General features: G+C 40.2%; 3 protein-coding genes across 6 annotated transcripts in view; 1 reads left to right on the top strand and 2 right to left on the bottom strand.

The window, feature by feature from the left end:
- Positions 1 to 541: 541 nt before the first annotated feature.
- The window catches only part of LOC109036720 (regucalcin), a 38,613-nt gene continuing 23,554 nt past the window's right edge, over positions 542 to 15,600 (top strand). Inside the window, exons 1-2 of one of the 4 annotated variants that reach the window (XM_072304159.1) lie at positions 581 to 654; positions 14,203 to 14,248. Coding sequence is in view for 1 of the 4 variants with exons in the window: in XM_019051080.2 (XP_018906625.2) it covers positions 11,350 to 11,365; positions 14,203 to 14,248 (62 nt within the window). In the remaining 3 variants the exon portion in view is untranslated. Of the gene's footprint in view, positions 655 to 10,993; positions 11,366 to 14,202; positions 14,249 to 15,600 lie in introns of those variants that run through there. The other 3 variants (XM_019051080.2, XM_072304161.1, XM_072304160.1) reach the window with 3 other exon arrangements.
- Positions 3,389 to 5,212, bottom strand: LOC140225395 (uncharacterized). Its single transcript, XM_072304163.1, has one exon. The coding sequence runs from the start codon at positions 4,134 to 4,136 to the stop codon at positions 3,420 to 3,422; it is 717 nt and encodes a 238-aa protein (XP_072160264.1). The 5' UTR covers positions 4,137 to 5,212; the 3' UTR covers positions 3,389 to 3,419.
- On the bottom strand, positions 6,545 to 11,275 carry LOC140225454 (uncharacterized). The gene is made up of 2 exons (XM_072304423.1): positions 11,086 to 11,275; positions 6,545 to 8,116 (listed from the first exon to the last, which is right to left on the bottom strand). Exons 1-2 carry the CDS (start codon positions 11,273 to 11,275, stop codon positions 7,035 to 7,037), a joined length of 1,272 nt encoding a protein of 423 aa, XP_072160524.1. The 3' UTR covers positions 6,545 to 7,034.

Raw genomic sequence — 15,600 nt, 5'->3', positions numbered from 1 at the left:
TTGATCAAACTTCCCAAAGATACATTTTAGAATCCCAATTAACTCTAGGCTCTTAAAAATGTATTTATAGTGTATCATGTAGATGTACAAGAGATGCTGCCAGAATATTACATAGCAGTATGAAAATATAGTTAAAATACATTTTGATAATTTAGTTTAAGAATTTTATCACGATTGCTCTTACAATGAATATGGAAGGCGACCCATGTAAAACATGTATCGTATAAGTTTTTTTCCAATTGAAGAGAAATGTAGGTGTAGTTTGGGATAGGTATAGGATAGGCATAATTTCAAAGGATTGATATACATTACCTTCAAATTGTATTCTGGCTTAGAAATTGTATGAATACTTGGACTACATTTTGCAATTTGGAGCTATAAATTCTGACTCAAGTGAAAAAAAACACTTATGTGCATAGGGAAACTAATGGCACATACGTTGTTTTTAAACCGGGCCAAAATTTGTAGTTCTTAATTGCAAAATGTAGTCCAATTGAATATAAGAACGTTGACGTCGCAATGGATAATCCACTTTTCACAGGTAACAAAAAGGTGGTGTTTGACTTCAATGCCAACGGCTTACCAGGAAATCCCGATAGCATGACGATCGACTGCAATGACAATCTTTGGATAGCTTGTTACGGTGGACATCAGGTAAGCAGCGGTCTTAGTTACCTATTTTTAAAAATTAGTTGAATAGTAAGGTGACCGAATAATATAAAACTAAAGCCCCCCCCCCCCCTCTCCAGAGGAATCTGAGTCTAGTTCCGAGGGAGACCGAGATGCCCTCCGGAAAATGTTTGATAATTTGTGAACTGTTGTTTAAGTGTGCTCAAGAAACACTTGTATTTAGTGAAAAAATAATATTTTAGAAGAATTAAAAGTAAGGGCGCAGGTAGAAGTATAACTAAATAATATAAACTCAATTGAACAATCAACTTAAAGGCATCGAAAAAGTACTGCATTTTTTTTGCTTTTGAGGAATTGAATTTTTAGTACATGTACTGAAGAAGGGTTGCAAAAGTCCTTAATATTTGCCGGCCAGTTTTGGTTGACGCCTATCTAAGCGCCGCAAGTATCCTGATTTGGAAAGTTGGCAGTTTCGAAAACGCCTTCATATGTGGCGTGATACCTCACGCGTTCCAGAGAGTACGAATAGTTGTATCATTGCGCCTTAGCAATGTGATGGAAGATTGATATTAAATCAGACCACACGCTGCGGCCTTGTCAGTTTTCCTTTACCGCTGCTGCAGTTTCGACCGCGAGGACTAAAAGGTTCAAGCTAGGTTTATATTAAGAAATTCGATAATTTTTTAGAGGGATTAAAAATAAACAAGCGCAGGAAGAAATGCAACTAAATAATATGAACTCAACTTAACTAGTGAAAAAATAATATTTTAGAAGAATTAAAAGTAAGGGCGCAGGAAGAAATGGAACCAAATGAAATGGACTCGCAATGTAACAATCAACTTAAAAGGCATCGAAAAAGTACTGCATTTTTTTTGCTTTTGAGGAACTGAATTTTTAGTACATGTACTGAAGAAGGGTTGCAAAAGTCCTTAATATTTGCCGGCCAGTTTTGGTTGACGCCTATCTAAGCGCCGCAAGTATCCTGATTTGGGAAGTTGGCAGTTTCGAAAACGCCTTCATATGTGGCGTGATACCTCACGCGTTCCGGAGAGTACGAATAGTTGTATCATTGCGCCTTAGCAATGTGATGGAAGATTGATATTAAATCAGACTACACGCTGCGGCCTTGTCAGTTTTCCTTTACCGCTGCTGCAGTTTCTACCGCGAGGACTAAAAGTGTTCAAGCTAGGTTCATATAAGAAATTCGATAATTTTTTAGAGGGATTAAAAATAAACAAGCGCAGGAAGAAATGCAACTAAATAATACTAGGGGCTTATGGGGCTGCTTCGCAGCCCCTTATTTTTCCTGTACACTTTTCACTTTCACATGTTTTTTTTTTTTTTTTTTTTTATTTATTTTCATTTAATTTTCTGTTTTGTCTTTGAATCGGGTCTAATTATTTTTTTGAGAGAATAAATATAACAAATGTTTTCAAAAATTGTAATTTTATTTAGTAAACTTTAAACTAAAATTTTGTTTTAATCTTCATACAAAATTATTTTTTCGGTTTTACATTTGTTTTCAAACTAATTTTAAAGAAGATCTTTTTTTATTTTTTAAATACTTTGCTTTTTTTTTCGATTAAATTGTTGATTCTTCTTTTGCCATTTCTGTCCTGCTTTTCTTCCTATATTTCCTACAACTTTGCTCTTCTTCTTTCCTCCTTTTGTCTTTTCTTTTTTTGCTTCTTCTTTTTCTTCTTCAGTAGCTGTTCCTTCTGGTTCTTCTTCTTTTTCTGCTCCTGTTTTAACTTCATCTAATTTTTCCGCTTTTTCTTCTTCGTTTTTTCCATGTTCAGTCTGCATTCTGGTTCCGGTAATAAACTTACCTATATATGGATCCTTGAACTTTAAAGCAATAAGGTCCATCACCCGGAATATCAATTCGATTTGCAGAGAAAGAGGCAAAAGCAACAGCACTATTATAATTTCTGATATGCTTTATGAAATTTGGAGAATATAAAAATAATGATTTCAAATCGGTATTTGTCCGAATACTCGGTAAAGAAATTAAGCCATTTTGGCAGCAGTTATTAAAATGACCATTGGACATTTCACCCTGAAAATGGCGAGCATCACAATGATGACAAATTATATTCATTGAACCGACTGAAAATTTGGTAACAAAATTTTCATCAAAGTTCTGATCATCAATTTTATACTTCCGAAATGAAGAAATGAAACTTTGATTTTCTATACTAATAACAGAGTTAAGTTCTTACTTCACTAAACGAACATGCAAAGAATTCTGGAAAACGCGACCACGTTTTGGAGGACGACCGCCTCGGTCATTGAAAATTTCACTCATAACAACTGTTAAATTTAAAATTAAAATTAGTAAAAATTATTATTATTTTAACAAAATCTTAACTGAAAAGTTCAATTTTTAAATTAAAAAAAATAAATCAGAAGAAAAAGGATGAAATGAAAATGGAAATTAATAATAAACATATTTATACACATTGAAAAGAAACAGCGTGAAAAGTTCTGATCGGAAATGAGAAAAATAAGTGGAGGTTATTGACTTAAGGAGGAAAAATTGGCAATAGGAAAAAGATGGAACCAATCATGAAAAACCGTAAAAAAAAAAAAAAAAAAAAAACGCGGAAAAGAAAAATGTAAGTTGATGGCAGTTGAGTGTTGGAAGTAACCTCACTTAATGATGATTGTTGAAAGAAAACAGCTGATAAAAAGGCAGCAAACGGTAAAGTAAGATGCGTAGCAACAAAACTTTTCCGAAAAACAAAAAAAAAAAAAACCCCACTTCCCCTCATCCAATTTATGAGTTTTTAGGGATTTAAAAATGATCTACCCTGTTTCTGATATTCTCTGCTCCGATCCACGGAAGATCTGCTCCGATCCTCGAACGATCTGTTCCGTTCCTCGGACGATCTGCTGCGATCGTCGGACGATCTACTCCGATCCTCAGACCGTCCTCTTCGACTATCAGAAGATCTTTTATCCCCCGAAGATCGACCTCGATCCTTAGATGATCTGCTCTGTTTCTGAAATTCTCTGCTCCGTTCCTCGGACGATCTGCTCCGATCCTCGAACGATCTGTTCCGTTCCTCGGACGATCTGCTGCGATCGTCGGACGATCTACTCCGATCCTCAGACCGTCCTCTTCGACTATCAGAAGATCTTTTATCCCCCGAAGATCGACCTCGATCCTTAGATGATCTGCTCTGTTTCTGAAATTCTCTGCTCCGTTCCTCGGACGATCTGCTCCGATCCTCGAACGATCTGTTCCGTTCTTCGGACGATCTGCTGCGATCGTCGGATGCTCTACTCCGATCCTCAGACCGTCCTATTCGACTATCAGAAGATCTTTTATCCCCTGAGGATTGACCTCGATCCTTAGATGATCTGCTCCGATCCTCGAACGATCTGCTGCGATCGTCAGATGATCTGCTGCGATCGTCGGACGATCTGCTGCGATCCTCGGAAGCTCTGTCCTGATCCTGAGACGATCTTTCTCCAAAAACCTCTTTCCGCCATTTGCTCATTTCCTCAAGCAACTGCTTCCGAACCTTCTTATCTTCTTCGGACTCCTTTCGATCTTCTCGTTTCTCCTGGGAGTTCTCTCGGGTGTCCTTTTCTTTCTCCCGATATTTCGGTTCATCCCTCTTCGAATCTCCTCGCTCAGGCTTTCTGCGATCTCCGTCAGGTTCCTCTTGACCTTGCAAAGTGCAACAGTTCCCTAAACCGCACCCGCACACTCCACCCCCACAACCGCGATCAACGCAATTTCCGCTGGACGTCGAGCAACCTCCTCCGCAACAGGGGCATGTATTCTGATTACAGCCCCGATGAATCCGCAACAACAGCCATCCCTGCACACGACAGCGTTGTTCGCAGGGATCCCGCGTGGCCCCAGACCGCAAATTTCGAAGACACACCCGGCCAGGGGTTGTTGTCTCCTCTCCGCCTCGGTGAGGTCAATTCGCGATGTTGTAACGTAGAGGGTGTTCAGGTCCGGGCCGCCCCAGGCGCAAGAGGTAACGTCTCGCACCGGGAGTATTATCTTCCTCATTAGCTTACCTTTTTCGGGGTCAACTTCAATCACCTGTGAAAGAGGGGAGTAACGAAATTATGCGTATCTACAAGGTTAATACACTGGGGGAAAAAAACATATTGGATCTAGAGTCCGGACTCTTAAAAACATCGACAAGAAAAAATATACTCTTGATTCAATGGGATTTTAACTTTAATCAAGAACCAAGCCTCTTAATTTGAGCGGATTTCCTTTTTATGTAAGCAAAAATCTGATTGAATCAAGAGTATTTCTTCTTGTCAATGTTTTCAAGAGTCTGGAATCTAGATCCAATGTGTTTTTTTTCCCCCAGTGTAGGGCCGCGTTCAGCAGAATTCACCGGCTATTTGAGAGCCACTAGCAATAAACTGAATAGTGCCTTCATCGTTTCTTGCAAGACACTGCATCTGCGTTGTAGTGATGAGATTAAGCGGGAAAGCGAGAGGATGCCATCATATCGACCCTCAAGTGGTTTAAATTGCATAGTCACTGAATTGCAGGATGCAGGCGTTTCAGTTTCTTGGTGATATTCTCTCCCTCCCCCTCCCCCTCCCTCCCCCTCCGTCCCCCTCCCCCTCCCTCCCCCTCCCCCTCCCTCCCCCTCCCTCCCCCTCCCTCCCCCTCCCTCCCCCTCCCCCCCCTCCCCCTCCCCCCTCCCCTCCCCTCCCCCTCCCTCCCCCTCCCTCCCCCTCCCCCTCCCCCTCCCTCCCCCTCCCTCCCCCTCCCTCATTAAATGAGTACTACTTTCAATTGTGATCGCAGCGGTGGTTTTCATTGAAAACCGGCAACACCGCCGCTACTTGAATTTCTAAAAATGACGTGAAAGTTTCAAAAAAGCGTAAAACATGAACTAGCTCTTCGAATTTTGTTTTATCTAGGCGTTCTCCTTCAACACGGAGTCGCGAAACGTACCTTAACGAGCGTCAAAATCGGGCGTCGGGCGTGTTGCCGAATTTTTAAATCGCTGTAACTTGGATTCCCTAAGCCTCTCACAAAAGTATAACATATCAATGGATGCGGAATCGAACGAACAATAATTCCGACAGGTTTTTATTCAATCCCCACCAACTGCAAACACACTTTTAGGCGATAACGTGATTTTTAATCATTATGAAAATTAAAAAAAATGGCCAGAACGTGGCAACAGTGGACTCAAATAAAAATTTCCTTTGCGTTGGTCAATAGAGCAAAATTTTCCGCATTTATTGGTATAAATACGAGCTCTGTAACTGCATTTTTGCGAAAGTTATGGTTGTTTGAAGGTTACGACTTTAAAAAATGGCAACGCTGTTTCCCTGCGGTTTTCGCCTAAAAGCAGCCAGATGCAGGCCCAAAATGACCTATACAATCATCCCACAAAGTTTCGTACAATTCCCGCGGGGTCACTTTTTGGCCGTTTTGCATAACCCTCTTTCAAGGAAAGAAGTAGATGCCTTCTCCATTAAAAGTGAAATACCTAAGATGGGATGTTTGAAAACTCGGCAATGCAGATACTCAACTGTGGATTTTCACTGTCGATCCATAGACCTAGACACTTCGAACGGGGGGGGGGGGGTGGTTCCGGGGGGTTCTCCCGGAATATTGTCAAAATTTTAAAGCATCGAATGTGCGGTTCGATTTAAGTTCGTCTATAATTATCACCAAATATAAGCGTTCTTCCTTCTCCGCCCTCCGTTCTTTTCCTTTTTTCTTTCTTCCCTATTTCTTCCCCGTTAATTTTGGATGAACGGGAGGGGGGATGGCCCTTGCGCCCTTCCCCTGCACCCGCCCGTACGTCGATTTGTTCTTATGAACATTATACTCCGGTTTCATTAAAGAAGTCAGACGGACTTCCTATCGGGAAAATTAAGTGCATGCATGGAAATTTTAAAAAATCGCAACGAAAATTTCTCTTTTTTATTTTTGTAATTGTATATTTTCTTAGTTTGACCTTTAATTTACGCATTACAAACAGATTATTGCATTTCGAAATCACTTACCATTATCTTGTCGACTTAAATTTGAATTTATTCATAATAATTATAGATAGTATTTATCTCGCCACGTAAAGAATTGTGGATCCATCGAAAACCATTCGGATATTCAACGTTGCTTTTATTATTAAACGGCAGTAATCTTGTTTTTTATCAGTGGGTACTTCGAGTACAAAACACGCTTGATTATGGGCTAGTTATCATATTTGCATAACGTTAAACTGAAAGAAAGACTGAAACGTTGTTTTATGCCATCACACGATCCTTAAGAACAAATCGAATAACATATTTACTCAAAAGTATTTACTCGAATAACTAGTTCAGTATTATTAAGTACTACTTAAATATGGGAATGGTTTTTTTTAGGGATGACTGCTACTGTCTTTTTCCTCGGATGATTATCTCCATTGATCACTCTCTTCCTCATCCTCAGTATCTTTTTCCGAGGGATCTCCCTCATCTTTGGTTTCCTCCTCTGGAGATTGCTCCTGGTCCTTCGTTTCCTTTACTGAAGATTCTTTATCTTTTTCCTGTCTATCTGACGATTTTTGGTCGTCTTCGGTTTTTCCTTGCGATCCCTTATCTTGCTCCGTGATGCTCTCTTCTCGTGATTCTTTTCTGTCTTCAGTTGCCTCCGGTGATGATTTTTTCTCATCTTGACTTTCTTTCTGTGGAGATTTCTTTTTCTCATCATTGTTTTCTTTTTCTGATGGCTTTTTATCCGGTTTGGATGTCTGATCCGACGATTTTTTGCCATTTTTTCTTTGTTCTCTTGCTGATTTTTCTGAGGAATTTTTCTTCTCCTCTGAAGAATTCTTCTGATCTTTGCGGCTTTTTGATTGCTTTCTATCCTTGACCCCTTCTTCTGAAAGACGTCTATCCTCTGAAGAAAACATCTGATCTTTGCGCCTTTTTGATTGCTTTCTATCCTTGACCCCTTCTTCTGATGAATTTTTTTGTTTCCTCTGATTCCTGGATTTGTTTTGATTTTTGGCTTGCTCAGAAGAATACCCTCGGTTTTTTGTTTTACCCCTGGTAGATCCTCTCTCCATCTCCTCTGACGACACTTCGATTTCCTTTGTATCCTCCTCTGATGATTTCTCTCTCATACGGTTTCTAACGTCTTCCGAATTTTTTCTCCGATCCCTATTTTTTTCATTAGACGATCTGCTCTGTTTTCTACTCACTTCCCTTGGTTCACTTCTGCGATCACTGCGTGAACTTCCTCTCGGCTTCCCTCCATTTTTGGGATTTTGATCGGATGATTCCTTTCGATTCCTTTCAGCCACCTCTTCGGACTTGCTCCTTCTGTCAGACTCTTTCCTATCTCTAGGGACATCTTCTGATTTACCTCTTGTGTTGGGTGGTCCTCTCTGAGCCTTAAAAGATCTGCTTCGATCTTCAGACGATCTGGTCCGACCCTCAGACCGTCCATTTCGACTTTCAGAAGATCTTTTATCCCCCGAAGATCGACCTCGACCTTGCGTGAAGAGGATGCAATGAAAAGAGGGTTATGCATAACGGCCAAAAAGTGACCCCGCGGGGATTGTACGAAACTTTGTGGGATGATTGTATAGGTCATTTTGGGCCTGCATCTGGCTGCTTTTAGGCGAAAACCGCAGGGAAACAGCGTTGCCATTTTTTAAAGTCGTAACCTTCAAACAACCATAACTTTCGCAAAAATGCAGTTACAGAGCTCGTATTTATACCAATAAATGCGGAAAATTTTGCTCTATTGACCAACGCAAAGGAAATTTTTATTTGAGTCCACTGTTGCCACGTTCTGGCCATTTTTTTTAATTTTCATAATGATTAAAAATCACGTTATCGCCTAAAAGTGTGTTTGCAGTTGGTGGGGATTGAATAAAAACCTGTCGGAATTATTGTTCGTTCGATTCCGCATCCATTGATATGTTATACTTTTGTGAGAGGCTTAGGGAATCCAAGTTACAGCGATTTAAAAATTCGGCAACACGCCCGACGCCCGATTTTGACGCTCGTTAAGGTACGTTTCGCGACTCCGTGTTGAAGGAGAACGCCTAGATAAAACAAAATTCGAAGAGCTAGTTCATGTTTTACGCTTTTTTGAAACTTTCACGTCATTTTTAGAAATTCAAGTAGCGGCGGTGTTGCCGGTTTTCAATGAAAACCACCGCTGCGATCACAATTGAAAGTAGTACTCATTTAATCACGTCTAGCTACATAGTATATCCTAAACTGACCATTTGCGACATTATGTTAACAACGTCGCCTAATTTCCGTCGGAATTCGCGTAGAGGCGGGGTTGCCAGTTTTCAAGGAAACCGCCGCCGCAATCACAAAAAAATGTATCACTCATTAAATCACGTCCAGCCTTATTCTGTAGTTGGAATTGTCGATTTATCGAATCGATGGTTTCTTCTATCTCTTTGCAACGGCACTGGTGCCCGACAATAACGAGGTATCGAAATTTAAGGCTACCGAATCACCCGAGCGGTCTGATGATTAGTTTTGGAAAGGGACCTAGATCCAGCGATCTTGATCTCGATACAATATCGAAAACCGGCCACACCGCCGCTACTTGAATTTCTAAAAAATGACGTGAAAGTTTCAAAAAAGCGTAAAACATGAACTGGCTCTTCGAATTTTGTTTTATCTAGGCGTTCTCCTTCAACACGGAGTCGCGAAACGTACCTTAACGAGCGTCAAAATCGGGCGTCGGGCGTGTTGCCGAATTTTTAAATCGCTGTAACTTGGATTCCCTAAGCCTCTCACAAAAGTATAACATATCAATGGATGCGGAATCGAACGAACAATAATTCCGACAGGTTTTTATTCAATCCCCACCAACTGCAAACACACTTTTAGGCGATAACGTGATTTTTAATCATTATGAAAATTAAAAAAAATGGCCAGAACGTGGCAACAGTGGACTCAAATAAAAATTTCCTTTGCGTTGGTCAATAGAGCAAAATTTTCCGCATTTATTGGTATAAATACGAGCTCTGTAACTGCATTTTTGCGAAAGTTATGGTTGTTTGAAGGTTACGACTTTAAAAAATGGCAACGCTGTTTCCCTGCGGTTTTCGCCTAAAAGCAGCCAGATGCAGGCCCAAAATGACCTATACAATCATCCCACAAAGTTTCGTACAATCCCCGCGGGGTCACTTTTTGGCCGTTATGCATAACCCTCTTTTCATTGCATCCTCTTCACGCAAAGAAGAAAAATACGAAAGTTTTTAAGAAATGATTTTGAATATTGTTCCGCAGAAAAAATAAAGTATGACAGCGAGTCTGCAATGCCACAAACCAAGATACATGTTTTAAAAATTTCACCGTCCAGACAAAGAGAGCCAATAGTTATGTACTAAAAATCTTACAGTTATCTTTCTCGATAGACTTTGCTAGAACCAGTACGCAAACTTATGGCCAGATATTGTCTACTTGAAGTTCGCCTTCAACTTTGCTGTGTAGGCAACATGCCTACCAGGGAGCGTCAATAGTTCCATAATCGAAAGGCGCACATTTACACCATTTCATAGGCTCAAATGATTGAAGCGATGACAGATAATGTTAACCAATTGATTGGTGTCGTCTATCTGAGGCTCGCCTTCAATTTTGCTGCATAGGCAATATACCTACAAGGGAGTTCGAATAGTTATCTATCCGATAAATACACAATGGATCACTAGACAAGGTACGAAGTTAAGCATTCTGATACATATTTCCTAACCCAAATTTCACGTAAAACAAGATTTTTGCAACGAAAATTACTGAAATTAACTACTCCCAACTAAAATATTTAATGTTTCTTAATGCGTGAATTCAAACCTTTCGCTCATGAAAACACAATAGCCTACGTGAGTCAAATTGCATTTTAAACTTTACCACAACAATGGACCACTAGACAAGGTACGAATTCAAGCATTCTGATACATGTTTCTCAACCAAAATTTTACGCAGGCTACGATTTGCGCAACGAAAATTACTGAAATTAACTCCTAACCAATATATTTAACGTTTCTTGACGCCTGAATTCAAACCTCCCGCTCATGAAAACTCAATGGTCTGCGTGAGTCAAATCGCACACTCAAAATTACCATGACACTCTCTGTGATATAAACATGTAGCAACCTCAATCCTGACTCTTTAGCTCAGCTATAGCAAATTGCTTATAGTTTGAACAAAACATGGTGGGAAATGAACATGCTCCGCAGTTTTAGGTGTTTCCTGAACAATTTTTTTTCCCGAGTTTGTGTGTTTTCGAACTCACTGATTCATATACTGTCTCTACTCGAGACCAATCGACAACACCGTTCCCCCGTCTCATCATGAGCGAATCTACGACGATCCATTAGCGCCTCCACAGTCACAGTCCGTTCGCTCGGAGCCACACTGACCTGTGGACTTTCATTGACAAGGGCAGCGATCCCACCTCCCGCTGGACCTGGACCTGGACCTGGCCTTTACCGGTCGGCTGCCTCCCACGCAGGAGGCCGCGGTCGTCCCGCGACCGCCCGACTTGGCCGGACCGGACAGTGGAAGACCAGCTCTCGGAAGCGACCGACCGCAGGAGCAGGAGAGAGCCCAGCCCACGGCCCACGTGCTCCGAACCCGCGACAGGATTTCCCGATCCATTAGTGTCCGCCTGCCCCGTCATACGCGATTTCTGCTCTTAGCGCCGCGCTCGCTTCGGTTTTTTCCCCCGGTGTAATATATTGGACATTTAGGAATATGTATCTGGAAATGGGTAAGACTATTTTCTTTCAGTAACGGCGAGGAGAACTGCCGCACAGTGGCTCGAGTCAATAGGAGAGGTCGGACTTGAAATTGCTAATTAAAACTGCCGTGATAGCGAAGAGAGCTGTAAGTGCAAAATTTTCGAAATCGAGTTTTCTTCAAAATTCGTCTAAACTCTTTTAGATGAAATCACTGAGACAGCTAAAACAGCAAAATTCATCCTAATTTAATGAAAACGAGACGTATGAGAAAGCCGTAAGTGCACAAAAAATGACATAGTTTTTTTTAAGACAGCCGTAGGTGCATGAGAGCCAATGAAAACAGTGCTTTCCAATAAAGTGCCACCCTCTTCTGCCAATTTCTAACCTAAAAATGTGACTGTTGTGCGCCCAAAACGCAACCACGAAAGCATGCAGAAGATAGCACTTACGACTGTCTTGCCTGACACAATAACCTGGTATGAAAATGAAAAATACCTTTTTTTGTAGGTGCTTGAGATAAAATCGGTCGATTTTTAATCATCCAAAGGATTTCTGCGAGTCTTTTGGACGATTAATGGCGATTTGACAAAGAACGGAGGCTTCTTTCATTAATATTTTCCGATCAGAAGCTTCTGAGCCCGTTTTCTTAAAACTTCATTTTAGCACTTGCAGCTCTCTTCGCTATCACGGCAGAAAACTATATATCGACGGCGCTCGGTGGATCGAGTCAATAGGAAAGGTCGGACATAATTTGGAAACTTTAAACGCTCATAACTCCGTTTATACAAAGCTTTGAAGTTCTAAAAGTGGTTTCATTGGTTTCCTCGTGAAATTTTCTTCTAGTAGCGCCCCTAGAACTTTTAAATGTGACGAAATAAACGACAAAATTCGCAGTTTTCGTGTAAAATTTCATGTCCGACCTCTCTAATTGACTCGATCCGAATCTTTGCAGGATTTTCTTCGCACAGAGAAGGAAAATCACGGCAGTTTTAAAGAATTGCCGTTCGATAGTTTTCCGTTTAAAAAATAAAGTATGACGGAAAGTCTGTGACGTCGCAAACCGAGATACGTGATAGACGGCTTACACCTTCGATATTTTGATGTTTATTTCGTCACATTTTGAATTGTGAGGGATGTTCCTGAAAGAACATTTCACGGACAAACCAGTGGAGCCACTTTTAGAACCTCAAAGTTGAGTATAAGCGGAGGTATAGGTGTTTCAAATTTCCAAATATTGTCCGACTTCTCATATTGACTCGATCCATAGTGTGCTGGGTAGAGCGAGAATCCCACAAAAAGAAACCAATCAATTGAACCGATTATTTCCCAAATCACGTAAGTTTCAAAATTGCGAATGTGAATAAAACAAGGAATACCCGTTTTATTCGTTTTGTTGACCATCTTCGAATTCCAAAAAATATATGTTCTTTTAGAAGGCTATTGTGAAATCAGACATGATTGGGTATATCAGAAAAAACAAGAAAAACAAACCCTCTACCACCAAAATAGACATTGGCGCTTACGTGATTTGGAAAACAATCGGTTCGATTGAGGGGGTAGGAGGACGAGGCGCATTAGTGCAGTTTTTCGCTATACGGAGAAATACGTGTTTGAAGTTTCGAAATTACATGGAGTCTTATGGCGGAAAGTTAAAACTGACTTTTCGATGCTTAAAAATTGTGATTCGGCAGCGAATTTTTCCCAGAATATGCATTAAGACTAGTTTTACTTGACGTTATTAATAACTCGATTTATTAAAATACTGCACTTGTGAGCCTTGTTCTCCAAGCTCCTCAACGGTACTAGAGTACTTATATGGAGAGAATACGAGCACTTTGAAATGCGGAGCTCTTAGGGCCCAAAAGGGCAGCCAACCTCCAAACATAAAACATTTCACTGCCAAACGTCAGATTGCAATATCAAACCAAGATGGCCAAAAATGTCCATAAAGAAGCATCATTCCGCAAAATGATTAAATTTATGCAAAAGCTAAGTAACAATGATTGTAATTAAAAATCACTCTGGGTAATTCAAATTCGTTGGTAGCCTATCCTTTTGGGCCCTAAAAGCTCCATGACAGTGGCGTGGCGTGCTTTGCGATATATCGATTGTTATGTCATTTAAACCTATGGGAAAGGATCGATAAACAGGGTGTTCGCAGCGAACACCCTTATAATCGATTCTTTACCATAGGTTTTAATGGCAGAACAATCGATACATCGCAATTCACGCCACGCCACTGCTCCATGACCTGACCTCAAAATAATTCATGTCCGTACTTAGTTCATTTGTGTCATAAACTTCAATTTTATTTTTCACCTTCTAAAGAGCGTGTGGTGGAGTGACAAAAATTTCACTTATCCTCCTCTTGTAATACCCTTTAAATAATCTACAAGTACTGTACAAAGAGAGCTGGATGTATAAAAAAAAAAAACCATAGCAAGATATTAGTTTTCAGAAATTAATGAAAGGAGAAAACCCGGGGATCACCGGGAGACCGCGCGCATGGGTGAAAAATCTGACCAATTTTTAAGCCAAACTCCCTCATTAAAATCTCAAATATTCCCCGATGTTCCAGACCTTTCGACCGAGAATTTCAAAGAATCGTATGAAATCGAAGGAGAAATCGTCACCTGCGCGGATATGCGTGAGAGACACGGTGGCGCTTTGACATGGGCTCATTTTGAACGGATAACGGCAGATGAGCGGTTTATCTTATCGGTGTGTGACCAATAATTATTGGTCTTTGCCCGGCAGTGTAGGGTAAACTGATTTTGAGTAGAAACGCGGAAAAAGCTATTTGATTGCTGATCGAAACTAACCTACGGGTAGTAAGTAATTATTCAAGTGGTTCTTCAATTTTCAGGTTCGATTTATCTTAGTGGATCGTCCGTGGTTTCTCACTTCTTAAGGTAAAATCTACTTTTCATTTACTCATCTCTTGCTACTTGTCGCTACATTCTTCACTTCTGTGTCTTTTAATCACCGTGAATCATCAATAAATTCAGGCTTAATGCGCTCGTTACTGTGAACCTAGGTTGTTTGACTTAAGGTGATTCGATGGACGCCGTACTTTGTGTCAGAACGGCATGCGATATATCGCATCAATTGGTTCCATTTTTTCAGCTACTCGTCATTTTTCTCCAATTTTGAGATCGCAATTCTGTTGTCAGAAGCATAAAAGCACTCACTTCCCAATTTCAACAAAGAAATTCACCGTAATAAAGGCGTGGTTTTTTTAGAGAGAAAACATCGCATTCGATACTGATATCGAAACTGCACTCGAATGCGATAATTTCTCTTTATAAAAACCGCGCCTTTATAACGTTGAATTTCTTTGTTAAAATTGGTGAGTGCTTAAGTCTCCTGACAACAGAATTGCGGCCTCAAAATTGGAGAAAAATGACGAGTAGCTGAAAAAATGGAACCAATTGATGCGATTTATCGCATGCCGTTCTGACACAAAATATGGCGTCCATCGAATTACCTTAATGCGCTTATTACTGTGAACCTAGGTTGTTTGACTTAACTGCCACTTTGAAGGCGTTAAGGATCGTATGTGACGAAAAACATTGCGGAAGAAAATGACTTGTTCAAAATGACGAAAAAAAGGGACAGGGCATTTTGTGTTAGTTTAATGAGAATTATACCGATAATGTTGACCTACTAACTGCTTGTTCCAATTTTTTCTAGAACATGAATGCTTTATCAATTAAATTAAAGGATTAAAATAATTTTTAAACTGAAAATTTTGAGGTTTCTGATTTTGAATCACTATTGATGAATTTATCGTCGCTTTGATCGCTTCGGCAACACAGCCATATGCACATTACATTTTGATCAATTTATATACTTATCAACAAATTTTCATAAAGTTACTACTCGAATATTGATAATTCTGTGCTCTGATTGGTCGAAAAGCATGGCGCTCTTTCACCGACCAGTGGTCTCCGAAGTTAAAGGATCTTAGAATGGATGTAGCCCCCCACAAGTAAAAAAACTTATTTCATGAAAAACTGAAATTGAGGAGGCAAACTTGGACCGAGTTCATTAGAAAGGAACCAACCCACATTAAGTTGAAACTGAGAAAAAGAGGTTTGAAGTTTTATTCCTGCATGAGGCCCAAAGGAAAAATAAACTTTAACCCCTCTTTCCAAAAACTAATTTCTGTTTTTCGACTTTCAGTTTTTGGCGGGAGAAATGTACGGCTGGTGGAACTCGAAAACCTTCTTATCTCAATTTTTTCGAAAATGTGGGTTGGTTC

This window comes from Bemisia tabaci, chromosome 9 (genome assembly GCF_918797505.1).
Source record: "Bemisia tabaci chromosome 9, PGI_BMITA_v3".
Lineage (NCBI taxonomy): Eukaryota > Metazoa > Arthropoda > Insecta > Hemiptera > Aleyrodidae > Bemisia > Bemisia tabaci.
This window is presented reverse-complemented; position numbering and strand designations above follow the sequence as displayed.

What these genes read in the sequence shown, in the direction of transcription:
- LOC140225395 (XM_072304163.1), bottom strand. Translation starts at nt 4,136, where the DNA reads ATGAGCAAATGGCGGAAAGAGGTTTTTGGAGAAAGATCGTCTCAGGAT.
- LOC140225454 (XM_072304423.1), bottom strand. Translation starts at nt 11,275, where the DNA reads ATGACGGGGCAGGCGGACACTAATGGATCGGGAAATCCTGTCGCGGGT. An exon ending in GCGTGGGAGGCAGCCGACCG is followed by an intron (nt 8,117 to 11,085) that starts GTAAAGGCCAGG and finishes TCTTCACGCAAG; the next exon opens with GTCGAGGTCGATCTTCGGGG.